The sequence below is a fragment of the Microchirus variegatus genome, assembly GCF_963457635.1.
Source record: "Microchirus variegatus genome assembly, chromosome: 6".
NCBI lineage: Eukaryota > Metazoa > Chordata > Actinopteri > Pleuronectiformes > Soleidae > Microchirus > Microchirus variegatus.
Window position 1 is genome coordinate 3,662,413 of NC_139807.1, and position 16,486 is coordinate 3,678,898.

At 37.9% G+C, this 16,486-nt stretch overlaps 1 protein-coding gene across 1 annotated transcript; it reads right to left on the reverse strand.

Moving 5' to 3' along the window:
• Window positions 1–1,462: 1,462 nt before the first annotated feature.
• On the reverse strand, window positions 1,463–15,956 carry sash3 (SAM and SH3 domain containing 3). The gene is made up of 9 exons (XM_083890662.1): window positions 15,835–15,956; window positions 14,118–14,200; window positions 11,625–11,720; window positions 9,798–9,932; window positions 3,721–3,856; window positions 3,461–3,618; window positions 2,224–2,430; window positions 1,986–2,130; window positions 1,463–1,900 (listed from the first exon to the last, which is right to left on the reverse strand). Exons 2-9 carry the CDS (start codon window positions 14,172–14,174, stop codon window positions 1,599–1,601), a joined length of 1,236 nt encoding a protein of 411 aa, XP_083746788.1. The 5' UTR covers window positions 14,175–14,200; window positions 15,835–15,956; the 3' UTR covers window positions 1,463–1,598.
• Window positions 15,957–16,486: the final 530 nt, after the last annotated feature.

Here is a 16,486-nt window from a genome sequence, read left to right on the forward strand (position 1 = left end):
TGAACGACATAGTATAGTAGGACGTACTACATGGTATAGTATGACGTTTTTGTCAAGTTTTGGACCAAAAAAACATTTTTCAATAAAATAGTCAGATTTTGGATGACATAGTATAGTAGGACGTACCACATAGTATAGTATGACGTTTTTGTCAAGTTTTGGACCAGAAAAACGTTTTTCAAAAAAATGGTCAGATTTTGGACGACATAGTATAGTATGTCTTTTTTGTCAAATTGTGGACCAATTTCTTTTTTTCAAAAAATGGTCTTATTTAGAACGACATAGTATAGTAGGACATACTACATGGTATAGTAGGACGTTTTTGTCAAGTTTTGGACCAAAAAAACATTTTTCAAAAAAATAGTCAGATTTTGGACGACATAGTATAGTAGGACGTACTACATAGTATAGTATGACGTTTTTGTCAAGTTTTGGACCAGAAAAACGTTTTTCAAAAAATAGTCCGATTTTGGATGACATAGTATAGTAGGACGTACTACATAGTATAGTATGACGTTTTTGTCAAGTTTTGGACCAGAAAAACGTTTTTCAAAAAATAGTCAGATTTTGGACGACATAGTATAGTATGACGTTTTTGTCAAGTTTTGGACCAAAGAAACGTTTTTCAAAAAAAAGGTCAGATTTTGGACGACAGTATAGTATGTCGTTTTTTGTCAAATTTTGGACCAAAATGTTTTTTTTTTTAAAAACGGTCAGATTTTGGACGAAACAGTGTTGTCTGACATTTTGATCGACAACGTATAGTATGACGTTTTTGTCTCATTTGGGAGTAAAATTCTTTTTTTTCAAAAAAATCTTCACCTTTAGAACAACATGCTGTAGTATGACGTTTTTGTCAAATTTTGGACCAAAAAAAAAACAATAAAAAAAAAACTTTCAGAACAACATACTTAAGTATGTCTTTTTAACACTTTTAAACACCAACTATTATTCAGTCATTATGTAAATGTGTGGGTTAGAGTAAGAACAAGAGTCATAGTCATCCTGGTATTACTGAGTTTTATTTAAATTCTATTTACAGCATTTTTACATGGTCAGCTAAATGAGCGCGTTGCAACCTTTAAGTACTTTAAGTAAAACCCAAAGTAATAAGAATAATTCAAGTTACACGGAAAAAAAACACAACAACATTATTATTTTACATTCTTATCCTGATGACACTTGACTGTGTGAAAACATAAGAGGCAAGAGACAAAATGTTTCAATGCTTTACTTGGAGCATGACAAACAAAAAACATGCACATTTTTATTCATAACTAGAGAAATCACTCTAGTTATGAATAACTAGAGTGAGAAAACTCTCCTATCACGACACTTTATTTTATTTTTTAAATTCAGAATCCAGATTTTTATCCGGACTGATGCACCAGAGTGCAAAAAAGTTCTTTTTTGTCAACCCTAGAAAATGTCAAAAAAACAACAGTATAACAACATTGACACTTAAAACAGAGACCTTATCTCAACAGTTCAGTACTCGTACAGTATTTCAGTCCTTGTCTTTCTACCTTCAGTCCACTCTCGTACAACGAAGAGCCGTTTGATCCAAAGAGTCTCGAGAATCAAAGAAGTCCACGACTTCAACATCCGTCATCCACCGTCAGCTCCTGCAGCTGCTCCTCCACAGCCTCCATCAGATCTGTGTGGTTCTCCTCTTGTCCTCCTGACTCCTGCTCACGTTTCTTTTCTTTTCCTCCTTCTGCTTCTCCTCGTTCTTCTTTGTGCGCCTGCTCCTCTGATGCTTCATCACCTTTGTCTGTCTTGGGCTCCTCGCGTCCGTTCTCCAGGTTCTCCGAGCTCTCGAAACAGCCTGAATCCCTTGGCTCTTTGGCTTCTCCCTGGTTCTCCTCCTCCTCCTCCTCTGGCTCTGACTCTTCATCAGCTGCAAAGACAACAATATTTTATTACTCAAAAAATATTGGGCAAAAAGGTGTTATAGGTGTACCTCGGAAAGTAAATAAACCTACAGTCTCTGAGCAGTTCGGTGGTGTTGAGGATCTTGGAGCGCTGCTCTGGATCTGTGATGTTCAGCTCATTGAGGTGAGACTCCTTCAGTCCTGCAAAGTCCTCCAGGTTCTGGAAACCGTGCATGGAGAACAAGGAGCTCAGCTCCTGGAAACACAAGAACATGAACACACACGTTACTTACACAATCTGAAACACACGAAGAGTGTTTTAGGCTCTTTTTAGGCAGGATTGTCTCACCATCAGGCCGATGCCGTCCAGCACCTCCTCCAGAGTTTTGGGTTTGGCTCGGTTGGTCTTGCTGCTGGCGCGTGACCTCCTGACGGGAGGACTCTCGTCCGGCAAGAGGTTGACGTAGATGAACTTGAAGGAGCCCATTTTGTTGTTGAGCTTCCCCGTCCACGTCCCGACTGGAGGCTTCTCGATGATGTGGATGATGTCTCCTTTCTGTGACAGAGAAATGACGAAGTGAATGAATCTGCACATGCAGCTCATTTTTAACATGATATTACTGGCACAACATCTGTATCGGAAGATATTGGCTTTAAAATGTGTTGTCGGATACCTCTTTGACTTCTATGCTAGCGCCCCCTACTGCTATTATTATTACGAGCGACGCGGAGCCGTTCCGTCCGTCATTCTGTCCGTCCGGACTAAAATGAATACTTTCCTGTGCGCGTACGTCCTTCACATTTTGCAGGATTGTTTAGTGGGTGAATATCTCCAGGCTTTTTTTTCGTTTTGTCCCAAAAACTTTTTTTGAATTTTTCGTGAATTTTTACGCGGTTTTTTTGCAGGGAAATTTGAGAAATGTGTAAACGGCACTTTACGAGCTTGTCGACACGATAACTTGACAAATATTCGACATATTGATGTCAAACTGGCACTGTCCATGTCTCTTACAAGTATCTTGGACAAGTTCGAAGATGGGTGACCTTGGCCTACTTTTCAAGGTCACAGCTGCACTTGAAACTTGAAAAATAGCCAAAAACTGGCACTTTTCAACCTTGTCAACGCGATAACTTGACAAATATTTATTGTATTGCTGCCAAACTGGCACTGTGGATGCCTCTTACAAGTATCTTGAATAAGTTCGAAGATGGGTGACCTTGACGTACTTTCCAAGGTCACAGCTGCTCTTGTAACTTGGAAAATAGCCAAAACCGGCACTTTTCAAGCTTGTCAATGCGATAACTTGACAAATATTTATTGTATTGCTGCCAATCTGGCACTGTGGATGCCTCTTACAAGTATCTTAAACAAGTTGGAAGATCGGTGACCTCAACCTATTTCCAAGGTCACCGCTGCACACCACATGTCCAAAGTGGCCTTCATTGCCTATGCAAATTTTGCTTTAAAATTGGCATAAAAATGTGGGCGCATGGACTCAGCGCGGAGCATTAGTAGTCGTCGACTATCACCCCTCGAGTTTATTATTATGCTGATAAATAAAAAGAGAAGGAGACGATCTCCTCACCTGGAGTTTGAGTGACTCCACGTCGTACGGACTCGGAGTGAAGTCCGTGTGGACCAGAGCGCGACCGCAGAACGGTCCATTATACGAGACGCCGTTCTCCTCCAGTCTCATGCTGTCCCTCTGACAGTATCCACTGTCCAGGCTCTGTCTGTCACTGCCTGAGGTGAGAAGCAGGGTCAGATTATTGTGATGATGATGTGTGTGTGTGTGTATCTGTGTGTGAGATGTCCGTGTCGCAGCGCCATCGTCGCTGGACTTACTGCCGGACAGCTGACGGGAGACGGGACTGGGCAGAGTGTCCTCTGACCCTGAGGAGCACACGGACGTCCTCTGTCCTGCACGCAGGTCTGGATGCCAGTCAGCAGAGACGGGAGACATGTCCTCACCGCTCTCACCCTGAGGAGACAGAGGCTTATCTCGTCACTTTCAGTTCAGCAGACGATAACAACACATGTACAGTAAAGATGGAGTCATAATTTGAATTTCTTATTTAATTATCATCAAGTTGTTAACTGTGAAATGTGTGTTGGAAATGGAAGAGGGTGAGTTTTGGCTTTATAATATGATAATTATCCATTTTTGACTCATAAACATTTTCATGTTAGCCGATAGTAAAGCTATTACAGTCTGTCTGTCTGTGACAGGCATATCTCGCTGACCGCTAGTCAGATTGCCCTAACACTTTGGATATGGGATGAGCATGACCCGATGGTGTGCATCCTTGAAAAAAAAGTATCTCGGAATTACTTGAAATTGACCATCATAATAGTCGGCATCGCCCTGAACAATGATCCGTTGAAAGTATTTGCAAACATCTTAAGGAATAATTTTAATGATTTTTTGAAATTCAGAAAATTATCAATTTGCCCTGATGCACTTTGACAGTGAGCTGACTTTTTTCTCAAAAACAAATAGTATCTCGGAATGACTTGAAATTTACCATCATAATAGTCGGCATCACCCTGAACAAGGATCCATTGAAAATATTTACAAAACCTCTTAAGGAATAATTTTAATGATTTTTTGAAATTCAGGAAATGATCCATTTTCTCTGATTCACTTTGAGAGTGATCTGACTTTCTTCACAAAAACAAAAAGTATCTCGGAATGACTTGAAATTTACCATCATAATAGTCGGCATCGCCCTGAACAAGGATCCGTTGAAAATATTTGCAAACATCTTAAGGAATAATTTTATTGAATTTTTGAAATTCAGGAAATGATCCATTTGCCCTGATGCACTTTGACAGTGAGCTGACTTTCTTCACAAAAACAAAAAGTATCTCGGAATGACTTGAAATTTACCGTCATAATAGTCGGCATCGCCCTGAACAAGGATCCGTTGAAAAAAATTGCAAACCTATTAAGGAATATTTTTAACGATTTTTTGAAATTCAGGAAATGATCAATTTGCCCTGATGCACTTTGACAGTGAGCTGACTTTCTTCACAAAAACAAAAAGTATCTCGGAATGACTTGAAATTTACTGTCATAATAGTCGGCATCGCCCTGAACAAGGATCCGTTGAAAAAAATTGCAAACCTCTTAAGGAATAATTTTAATTAATTTTTGAAATTCAGGAAATGATCCATTTGCCCTGATGCACTTTGACAGTGAGCTGACTTTTTTCTCAAAAACAAAAAGTATCTCGGAATGACTTGAAATTTACCATCATAATAGTCGGCATCGCCCTTAACAAGGATCCGTTGAAAATATTTGCAAACATCTTAAGGAATAATTTTATTGAATTTTTGAAATTCAGGAAATTATCCATTTGCCCTGATGCACTTTGACAGTGAGCTGACTTTTTTCTCAAAAACAAAAAGTATCTCGGAATGACTTGAAATTTACCATCAGAATAGTCGGCATCGCCCTGAACAAGGATCCATTGAAAATATTTGCAAACATCTTAAGGAATAATTTTGATGAATTTTTGAAATTCAGGAAATTATCCATTTGCCCTGATGCACTTTGAGAGTGATCTGACTTTCTTCACAAAAACAAAAAGTATCTCGGAATGACTTGAAATTTACCGTCATAATAGTCGGCATCGCCCTGAACAAGGATCCGTTGAAAAAAAATTGCAAACCTCTTAAGGAATAATTTCAATTAATTTTTGAAATTCAGGAAATGATCCATTTGCCCTGATGCACTTTGACAGTGAGCTGACTTTTTTCTCAAAAACAAAAAGTATCTCGGAATGACTTGAAATTTACCGTCATAATAGTCGGCATCGCCCTGAACAATGATCCGTTGAAAAAAATTGCAAACCTATTAAGGAATATTTTTAATGATTTTTTGAAATTCAGGAAATGATCCATTTGCCCTGATGCACTTTGACAGTGAGCTGACTTTCTTCACAAAAACAAAAAGTATCTCGGAATGACTTGAAATTTACTGTCATAATAGTCGGCATCGCCCTGAACAAGGATCCGTTGAAAAAAATTGCAAACCTCTTAAGGAATAATTTTAATTAATTTTTGAAATTCAGGAAATGATCCATTTGCCCTGATGCACTTTGACAGTGAGCTGACTTTTTTCTCAAAACAAAAAGTATCTCGGAATGACTTGAAATGTACCGTCATAATAGTCGGCATCGCCCTGAACAAGGATCCGTTGAAAATATTTGCAAACCTCTTAAGGAATAATTTTAATTAATTTTTGAAATTCAGGAAATGATCCATTTGCCCTGATGCACTTTGACAGTGAGCTGACTTTTTTCTCAAAAACAAAAAGTATCTCGGAATGACTTGAAATTTACCATCATAATAGTCGGCATCGCCCTGAACAAGGATCCGTTGAAAATATTTGCAAACATCTTAAGGAATAATTTTATTGAATTTTTGAAATTCAGGAAATTATCCATTTGCCCTGATGCACTTTGACAGTGAGCTGACTTTTTTCTCAAAAACAAAAAGTATCTCGGAATGACTTGAAATTTACGATATTAATAGTCGGCATCGCCCTGAACAAGGATCCGTTGAAAATATTTACAAAACCTCTTAAGGAATAATTTTAATGATTTTTTGAAATTCAGGAAATGATCCATTTTCTCTGATTCACTTTGACAGTGAGCTGACTTTCTTCACAAAAACAAAAAGTATCTCGGAATGACTTGAAATTTACCGTCATAATAGTCGGCATCGCCCTGAACAAGGATCCGTTGAAAAAAAATTGCAAACCTCTTAAGGAATAATTTCAATTAATTTTTGAAATTCAGGAAATGATCCATTTGCCCTGATGCACTTTGACAGTGAGCTGACTTTTTTCTCAAAAACAAAAAGTATCTCGGAATGACTTGAAATTTACCATCATAATAGTCGGCATCGCCCTGAACAAGGATCCGTTGAAAATATTTGCAAACCTCTTAAGGAATAATTTTAATTAATTTTTGAAATTCAGAAAATGATCCATTTGCCCTGATGCACTTTGACAGTGAGCTGACTTTTTTCTCAAAAACAAAAAGTATCTCGGAATGACTTGAAATTTACCATCATAATAGTCGGCATCGCCCTGAACAAGGATCCGTTGAAAATATTTGCAAACATGTTAAGGAATAATTTTAATTAATTTTTGAAATTCAGGAAATTATCCATTTGCCCTGATGCACTTTGACAGTGAGCTGACTTTCTTCACAAAAACAAAAAGTATCTCAGAATGACTTGAAATTTACCGTCATAGTAGTCGGCATCGCCCTGAACAAGGATCCGTTGAAAAAAATTGCAAACCTCTTAAGGAATAATTTTAATTAATTTTTGAAATTCAGAAAATGATCCATTTGCCCTGATGCACTTTGACAGTGAGCTGACTTTTTTCTCAAAAACAAAAAGTATCTCGGTATGACTTGAAATTTACAATCATAATAGTCGGCATCGCCCTGAACAAGGATCCGTTGAAAAAATTTGCAAACCTATTAAGGAATATTTTTAATGATTTTTTGAAATTCAGGAAATGATACATTTACCCTGATGCACTTTGACAGTGACCTGACTTTCTTCACAAAAACAAAAAGTATCTCAGAATGACTTGAAATTTACCATCATAATAGTCGGCATCGCCCTAAACAAGGATCCGTTGAAAAAATATGCAAACCTATTAAGGAATATTTTTAATGATTTTTTGAAATTCAGGAAATGATACATTTGCCCTGATGCACTTTGACAGTGAGCTGACTTTCTTCACAAAAACAAAAAGTATCTCAGAATGACTTGAAATTTACCATCATAATAGTCGGCATCGCCCTGAACAAGGATCTGTTGAAAAAATTTGCAAACCTATTAAGGAATATTTTTAATGATTTTTTGAAATTCAGGAAATTATCCATTTGCCCTGATGCACTTTGACAGTGACCTGACTTTCTTCACAAAAACAAAAAGTATCTCAGAATGACTTGAAATTTACCATCATAATAGTCGGCATCGCCCTAAACAAGGATCCGTTGAAAAAATTTGCAAACCTATTAAGGAATATTTTTAATGATTTTTTGAAATTCAGGAAATGATACATTTGCCCTGATGCACTTTGACAGTGAGCTGACTTTCTTCACAAAAACAAAAAGTATCTCAGAATGACTTGAAATTTACCATCATAATAGTCGGCATCGCCCTGAACAAGGATCTGTTGAAAAAAATTGCAAACCTCTTAAGGAATAATTTTAATTAATTTTTGAAATTCAGGAAATTATCCATTTGCCCTGATGCACTTTGACAGTGAGCTGACTTTTTTCTCAAAAACAAAAAGTATCTCGGAATGACTTGAAATTTACCGTCATAATAGTCGGCATCGCCCTGAACAAGGATCCATTGAAAACATTTGCAAACCTATTAAGGAATATTTTTAATGATTTTTTGAAATTCAGGAAATGATACATTTGCCCTGATGCACTTTGACAGTGAGCTGACTTTCTTCACAAAAACAAAAAGTATCTCGGAATGACTTGAAATTTACCGTCATAATAGTCGGCATCGCCCTGAACAAGGATCCGTTGAAAAAAATTGCAAACCTCTTAAGGAATAATTTTAATTAATTTTTGAAATTCAGGAAATTATCCATTTGCCCTGATGCACTTTGACAGTGAGCTGACTTTTTTCTCAAAAACAAAAAGTATCTCGGAATGACTTGAAATTTACCGTCATAATAGTCGGCATCGCCCTGAACAAGGATCCATTGAAAAAAATTGCAAACCTCTTAAGGAATATTTTTAATGATTTTTTGAAATTCAGGAAATGATACATTTGCCCTGATGCACTTTGACAGTGAGCTGACTTTCTTCACAAAAACAAAAAGTATCTCAGAATGACTTGAAATTTACCGTCATAATAGTCGGCATCGCCCTGAACAAGGATCTGTTGAAAATATTTGCAAACCTCTTAAGGAATAATTTTAATGAATTTTTGAATGAGGCACTTTGACCTTCTTCGAAAAAAGGCTGTTGCGTTTGTAGCACAGTGTTTGTATTATTTTAGCCTTTACGTTCCTTATCATGCATAACCATAACTGAAAAATCTTCTTCAGCTCCCACTATAGTTATACAGGCACTGCACTAGTAACTATAAACAATTGATGAACATGAAGCAAGTAAGGTATTTCTCATTCTATTCCATTTTTGTTAAAAATTGTTAATCATCTCACTGTCTTTTATTCATGAATTCACTAATATACGACTTTTCTCAGATTAATGGGTTTAATTTCACAGAATATTCCTGCATTAATGTGTCAGCAGTTGGCTCAGATGGAGATAAATACGATCATACTTTTGGTGAGTTTTCATTTGGAGCATGCATCATGCAAATTAGGGAGAAATAAATACTTACAGTATGTACATATTTTTTTTTTGTTTAATCTGTCCACTAGATGGAGACAAGTTCAATCTTTTTGTTAAAAAAAAAAAACTGTCTCAGTTTCAAAAGTGTCATGTGTTTGTCCAACGATGAATCATAAACATTATTTCAGGATATAAATGGTATCCACGGTTATGATGATGATGTTAATCGGCCACTTTTATTAGGTACAGCACCTGGTGTGGTTTTTCTGCTGACACATCTGCTTCATGACACGGTCAGAGAGGTTCGTCTGAATAAATAGGTTGTGGTTATTTGAGTTACTGTTTTATATTTATATTATTATTTATATTATTTGGTACACATCTGCTCGTTTTCCTCTGACGTCAACAAGATCAACATTTTCTCTTTTTCATTCTCTGTAAAGGTTCATGTGTGAAAATCCCCCCCAAAAAATCAGCAGTTTCTGAAAAAACTGATTAGATATTTGAGTTGCAGAGTAGTTAAACAGGTGTGTGTGTGTGTGTGTGTAATAAGGTCAGTGTGTTTTTATTTACCCCCTCCTCAGCCAGAGCTTTCTGCACCATCTTGGACGTTTTGCGAGTCATGGTGCGTGAGATGACGTTGCGCCACTTCTTGCCCAGTTTGCTGCCACTTTTCACCGCCTCCTCCGCCGCGACGCTGTCTGCCGCCTGAGATCGGAGGGAAAACACGGCAAACGTTTTCAACAACACAGAGAAGCAGAAATGTACGATACAAATGTGCAATAAATGACTTCAAAGTCAAAGTGAGTGCCTCTGACTCTCGCTGTGAGAAAAAAACGACCCACTTTTGAAAAATCCACAGACTTTGTGGTAAGGGGTTTTGAATATACTCAAACCGAGCAAACCCACAAACACACACAACAACACACACCTGTGTGCTCTGCAGTGAAACTAATGATGTATTCAGTGTTTTTTTTTTTAATGAGGCACTTAAATGCAGCAGACACTTTACTCTGAAGTCCAACACCTTCACTTTGAGGTCGCGTCCTCTTTAAAGAGCAAAGATGAACAACGTGAGCTGACCTCAGTGTGGAGTTTTATGTGTTTTTTAAACTAGACCTGAAACAGTTACGCGATTAATCGATCACTAAATCAATCAACAACTATTTTGACAAGTCGATTAATTGGTTTGAAGCTTTTCTTCATGATTATAACAAGATTTCTGATTGTATTAGCTTCTTAATTGCTTAAACGTGTTAAATTATAATTGTTTTTTTTCATGCTTTGATTGATTGATTGATGGTTCATGAATTTGTTTTTACCGTCTGTTAAATGCTGTAATGTGTCTGTAATGCTGTTATTTTGTGAAGCTGAGGGTTGTTGTAAAGGTCTATAGAAATAAAGTACATTTACATTACATTACATGTTCACATAATAATAGAAATGTTTTTATTGTGTGTTCCTTCCCAAATGTTTTCCTGTTTATCAAAGTTAAGGGAAGGAAAAGTATAAATTAAGAGGGTAGAACATTTATGAAACATGAAAACCAAACCATCATATCAATGAATTTCAAAAAAAGCTTAAAATAATGAAAAGAAAATGAAAGACAAAAATACAATTCATATCATATCATATCATATCATCATCAGTGCTCCACAGAGAAGAGAAATACTGTGTATTTTCTGGGTGTAACATTCAGTGACCACAATGACACATTCACACCTACACTGCTACCACACACACACACACACACACACACACACACACACACACACACACACACACACACACACACACACACATGCAGATGCACTAGTTGAACTCTTGGAACTGAGTTTGTTAAAATGGAGAAATAAAGATGCATAATGGCTAAACCTTCACCTTCATGAAATGTAACACGTGTGAGGTTCTGTGCTTGACAAGCTCACACCAGAGGACATCCTGTCTATCTGCACACGCACACGCACACACACACACACGCACACACACACACACACACACACACACACACACACACACACACACACACACACACACACACACACACACACATAGCTCATCTGTGCAATACTTCTCCTTCTTACTTCCTCTCTTCTCTTTTTTTTGTGTGCCAACTTCCACCCACAATATGCAGATTATTACTGGGAAGTTATTAAAGTTCTCTTTAATAAAAAAAAAGACATTTGCTAACACTATAGCAGCGGTGGTGGTGGGGGGGGGAGCACAAAGCGTGCACCTCTGCTCACTGATAACAAACTCAGCTTCAGCCTCTGGAGTCTTTGCAGAATGAGGAAGAATCAGACAAATTACCTGAAACAGCTCGTTCAGGAACTCTAAGCGAAAATAAAAGCGTTATAGACATCATCTAGTTCAGCTTTTCAAAACAAAAGCTCAGCTTACATTCTCCTCCAGAGTGAACTCCTTCTCTGATGCGACAGGACTGCTGGGTTTGTGCTTCATAAAATCCTTGAAGCTGCTGGACCTTTGCAGACTGAGCTGTGGACACACACATGAAATCATCAGATCACAATCAGAAATTGTAAAAAAACTACGGCGACGGTTGTTTTTAATGCAAACGCTGACAAAGATGAACTCATGACTCGTTATCTCTGAACACACTGAATGTGTACAGTTTTTCTCCCAACAGCTTATGTCTCACATGCTTATCAACAATATGCACCGCAACACATGAAGCAACTGTTCAGAGGCTCTTAAAGGTCAGTGGTGTCACATTCAGGAGGGTTTTTGAGTACGAGTATGTTCATATAAGTGTATTTAAGTACATGTACTGAACATGCAAGAACCGTTTCACAGTATACTCACTTTACCACTGAGACACCATGGCTCAATCCTAACACTTTTTTAAAAATACTTTTACTTCTAAAACTTAAAGGTGCATTATGTAATAAATCTAAAGCAACTGGCCATAAAATCCTCCTAATATGTCACAGAGACTCAGGAATAATGTTCATATAACAAACTGAACTCACCAACAACAACAGTACAGACAAAATATTTGCATTAATAAAAATTTTTGCAGACCACAAATCATGTTTTGGCATGTGGCGCCACCTACCGCCATCTACCAATCATTGCAGTCAGTAGAGTCTCAGCTGCCGAGCAACCACGGGTTGCCGATTACGTCAGACAACGAAACCTAACAGACCACGGTATTTTGAATTTGAATGTTGTAACCGTTTTTGGCCACATTCTTACATATGGCACCTTTAAGTATATTTTATATCAGACAATTACTTTTGATACTTAAGTACAGTAAATGACATTTACTTAAATAATATTATTAAACAGTGACTTCAACTTCTAAGTCATTTTTTGGTAATATACTTTTACTCAAGTATCCCTTTAAGGAACTTCATACAAGACTCTATAGTGAAAGTGTTCTGATATGAAACAATAACTAGTTCACAATATACATTTATTTATGATGCAAAATGAATCTATTAATGAAACATAAAACATACTTTCTCGGGGGAACGAGTTTTAGATCTATGCTTTTTATGTACTTGGGGCCTTGCTTTACAGAGGCGGCCATCTTGTGCCGCTATGTTTCTGCACATAGACGAGTTTCAAGAGGGTTTTGAGCAACTTTCTCGCTGGTTTTCACTGTGTCGCCCCCTGACGTGCATGAGAATTAGTGAGGTTGTTGCAATCTAAATGCAGACTTATATTTTCATTATTAATAGATCTTTTGAAGGTTTTATTGATAAACAGCCATAAATAACAGTTTTAGCTCTCAAAGTGATGTATATTAGGTCTAATGCATGTTCTTAAAAATTTTTTTTTTTTAAATAATAATTATTTAAATGTTCTTGCAGCTCTAGAGAAGCATAACGAATCAACTTCATCACATACACTGTTTTTAGCCGTTTAAGTAGGACATAAAGACACCTTTTTACTTAAATTTTGAATGTTTTGCTGCACTGTACGGTAAATGTTTGTTTATGCTCCATTTTTCTTTCTTTCTAAAAGAAAATGAAATGTGCTATGTCTTTTTTTGTTATTGTTATAACTCTTATACGACTACATTTCCCTGTGCGTGTTATCATTGTTTGTGATTGCTTGTTGAAACCACAGGAAATGGGTGAGCTGCTGGCAGCCAATCATTGCAGACGTGCAGTCAGTGCCTGGCAGATGATGGTCTCCATCAAAATAAAACCAACCTCAGCAGTCGAGGCAAATGCCGGTTTGAGTTTTTTCTTATTTCTTTAACCACACTTCACTTCCCTTTGACGACATGAAACCTTCAGATACACAGACAGAATCCTCTGTGAATACCGATCATGTCACGGAACAGTGACGCTCTCTCTGGCCTCGGTGATCGCCGCCGATAGTCGCGCGAGGAGACGAGGAGATGAGGAGACGAGGAGCCGCAGAGAACAAAGCCAGCGACGTAAGACAATAATGACAACGTGCGAACTCGACCACAGCGTGAGAGATGTGGATTGAAAGCGAGGCTCTGGTGTGGAGCGTAGGAGGCTCGTGGCTCGTGTTGGCAAACTGGAGACTCAGGGAAACAAAGCCACAGAAGTCAGCTCTGACTCAAACGACGTCTGCCTGCGATGATTCATTCTGACAGAATACAGGAACCAGGGGAGCGCAGAGAACAAACTTCTACGCAGGAAAAACATCATCCAGAGATTTGTGTTTCTTTGTAACTGTGTGTGTGTGTCGCTTCAGCCTCACCACAAAAGTTTGCACTGACATCCTGTGTCGAAAAAAGATGTTCACACAACGTACACTTGTACACGCAACCATATTCACTTTATAGTCACCATCATCAGATTATACGCCTGTACTGTTTATAAAAGCCCAATTTGACCACACTGACCTTCTCACCTTGACTAAAACAAAAGCAGTAAAAACTCAACTCACCTTCTTCTTCTGCACCTGCTCCTTCTCTGAGGCGTTCGAAGGCCGTCGCCTCAACATCTTCCTCAGTTTCGCCTCAAAAATCTCTGTGGAAAAACAACGGTTTTGATGCCCTTTAATCAGGGTTCACGTCACTGTGTTCTCACCCCGCCAGAGACAGACAACAACAACACAGAGGAAGACAGAGCAGAGCGGCTCACTGCTGCTGCTGCTGCTGCTGCTGCAGTCAAGTGAAGAACACAAGCTAAGAGGAAGTCACACAGAAACTGCAGAGACAAAACCATTTCTTTCCTCCCCCCCCCCCCCCCCTCTCGGCGTTCAGGTTTACGCATGACTTCTCTGGCTTTGTTACATATATTTTTCAGACTTGTGTAAAGTGGATCAAACCTGAGCTGACACGCGTACAGAAAGTGTGCAAAATAAAATAAACACAGGAGTGTTTAAGTCCAGACCCAAGTCCTTCTTTAGACCAAAGGAAAAAAACATGGTCATCCACATGACCTATAGTTAGGTTTTAGTTGGAACTTGGTGGAAAATACACTACCGTTCAAAAGTTTGGAGTCACTTAGAAATGTCCTTATTTTTTAAGGAAAACACTTTTTTAAATGAATACAACATTAAATGAATCGGAAATACACTCGATATACATCGTTAAAGTGGTAAACGACTATTCTAGCTGCAAACGTCTGGTTGTTAATGGAATATGTACATAGGTGTATAGAGGCCCATTTCCAGTGTTCTAATGGTACATTGTGTTTGCATTGTGTTTAAGGCTATTGGATCATTAGAAAACCCTTGAAAACCCTTGTGCAATGATGTTAGCACAGCTGAAAACAGTGTTGCTGGTTCTTTGACGAAAGGGCAAAATTATTATTTGGAATAAAAATCATTATTTCCAATCTTGTCAATGTCTTGACTATATTTTCTGTTCATTTTGCAACTCTTTTGATGAATAAAAGTGTGACTTTTAATGGAAAACTTTTTGTATAGGTGACCCCAAACTTTTGAACGGTAGTGTAATGTTTCAACATCTTTGACCAGACGGTCTGGATGGTCATCACATTTTCGAAACCCCACATTATCAAGATTAAAAGGATAGATATATTTCACATCATGTAGTCATAGTACACCAAACACAACACTAAGATAATCAAGTTTTTCCTTTGACATAAATTGGTGACCTATATTCCACGCAGAACAACATCTCTCATGACCTTGGTATTACCAGCTAAAATAATACACAAATACAAAAATAATTCTGACATTTATTGTTCCATGTAACAATTTGCATGGATAACAGAAGATTTAATGTTAACTAATCATCCATCGGTTACCAAGGATAGTCGTTTAGGAATCACATGTAAATTGGTGTGTTGTGAAGAGTGAAAAGGCATAATTTAATAAAACTATTGATTACTTAACATTGTTGTCAAAGTGTGGCACCACGTGTACAAGTGATGTGCACCATGCAGCAGGTTTAGTTTTGGCACTTTGAAACTAATACGTGCCAAAATGTTATTATTCAATTTTGTATTGTTGGTTATTGTTCGTCATTAATTCGGTAAAGTAAGAAAGGCGTTGACGTGATGTCAGGGTCATTATTTATAGACGCAGTCGCGGTTAAGTCCCAACATTTTAGTGCCGAAACCGAGGAAAGGGACGATTGTGATATCTAATAAAAACTTCAACATTGCAAGGATTAAAAAAAATGACAAATCACCGTGCACTAGTCTTGCTTCCTACAGGTTTTCACACCCGGGTTCAGCACAGGACAAAGACCTGGTGCTGGTCTGGTCTGGTCTGGTCTGGTCTGGTGTGGTGTGGTAACTCCTCCTCCTCCTGTAAAAGATAATGAATGACAAAGCAGTTAAAGAACACTGTGTTACAACGAGGCATCAGACAGAATCACAACATTTATGTCATGATTATTATATATTTTTTTGTTATCAGTTTTCCTTCTCCTGTCTTTAATGACTGCTCTACGAGCCTTTGGGGACATCTGAACCTGAGAGAGACTATTTATGATTTACTCTATTCACAATTATCTAGATAATGGAAATTCTCGTGATGATGAAGATGATGTGGGATAATCGTCCAATCCTTAATCCCAGCAGACAAGATTTGACCTTCAGCAGATGAAGTTGCTCTCGTGCTCTGACGTCTGTAAGTGACTCAGCAGCACCAGACGGTGACTCTTTGGGAGCCATTGGTCCCAAACGTGCACACACACACACACACACACACACAAACACACACATAGTAGTTGTAACTGCGGGTGATGTGTGGAAGTGAAAAAGACCTGCACAGATGACAGATTTAGAAACTAACACACTCTGTGCAGCTGCAGCAGAGACTGACAGACAACTTTTTGT

Excerpts from the sequence above, each read along its gene's own strand:
- sash3 (XM_083890662.1), bottom strand. The coding sequence starts at position 14,174 with ATGTTGAGGCGACGGCCTTCGAACGCCTCAGAGAAGGAGCAGGTGCAG. Across the intron at positions 3,857-9,797 it reads AAGCTCTGGCTGAGGAGGGG|GGTGAGAGCGGTGAGGACAT; the intron begins GTAAATAAAAAC and ends CTGTCTCCTCAG. Across the intron at positions 2,131-2,223 it reads TGGACGGCATCGGCCTGATG|GAGCTGAGCTCCTTGTTCTC; the intron begins GTGAGACAATCC and ends TTGTGTTTCCAG.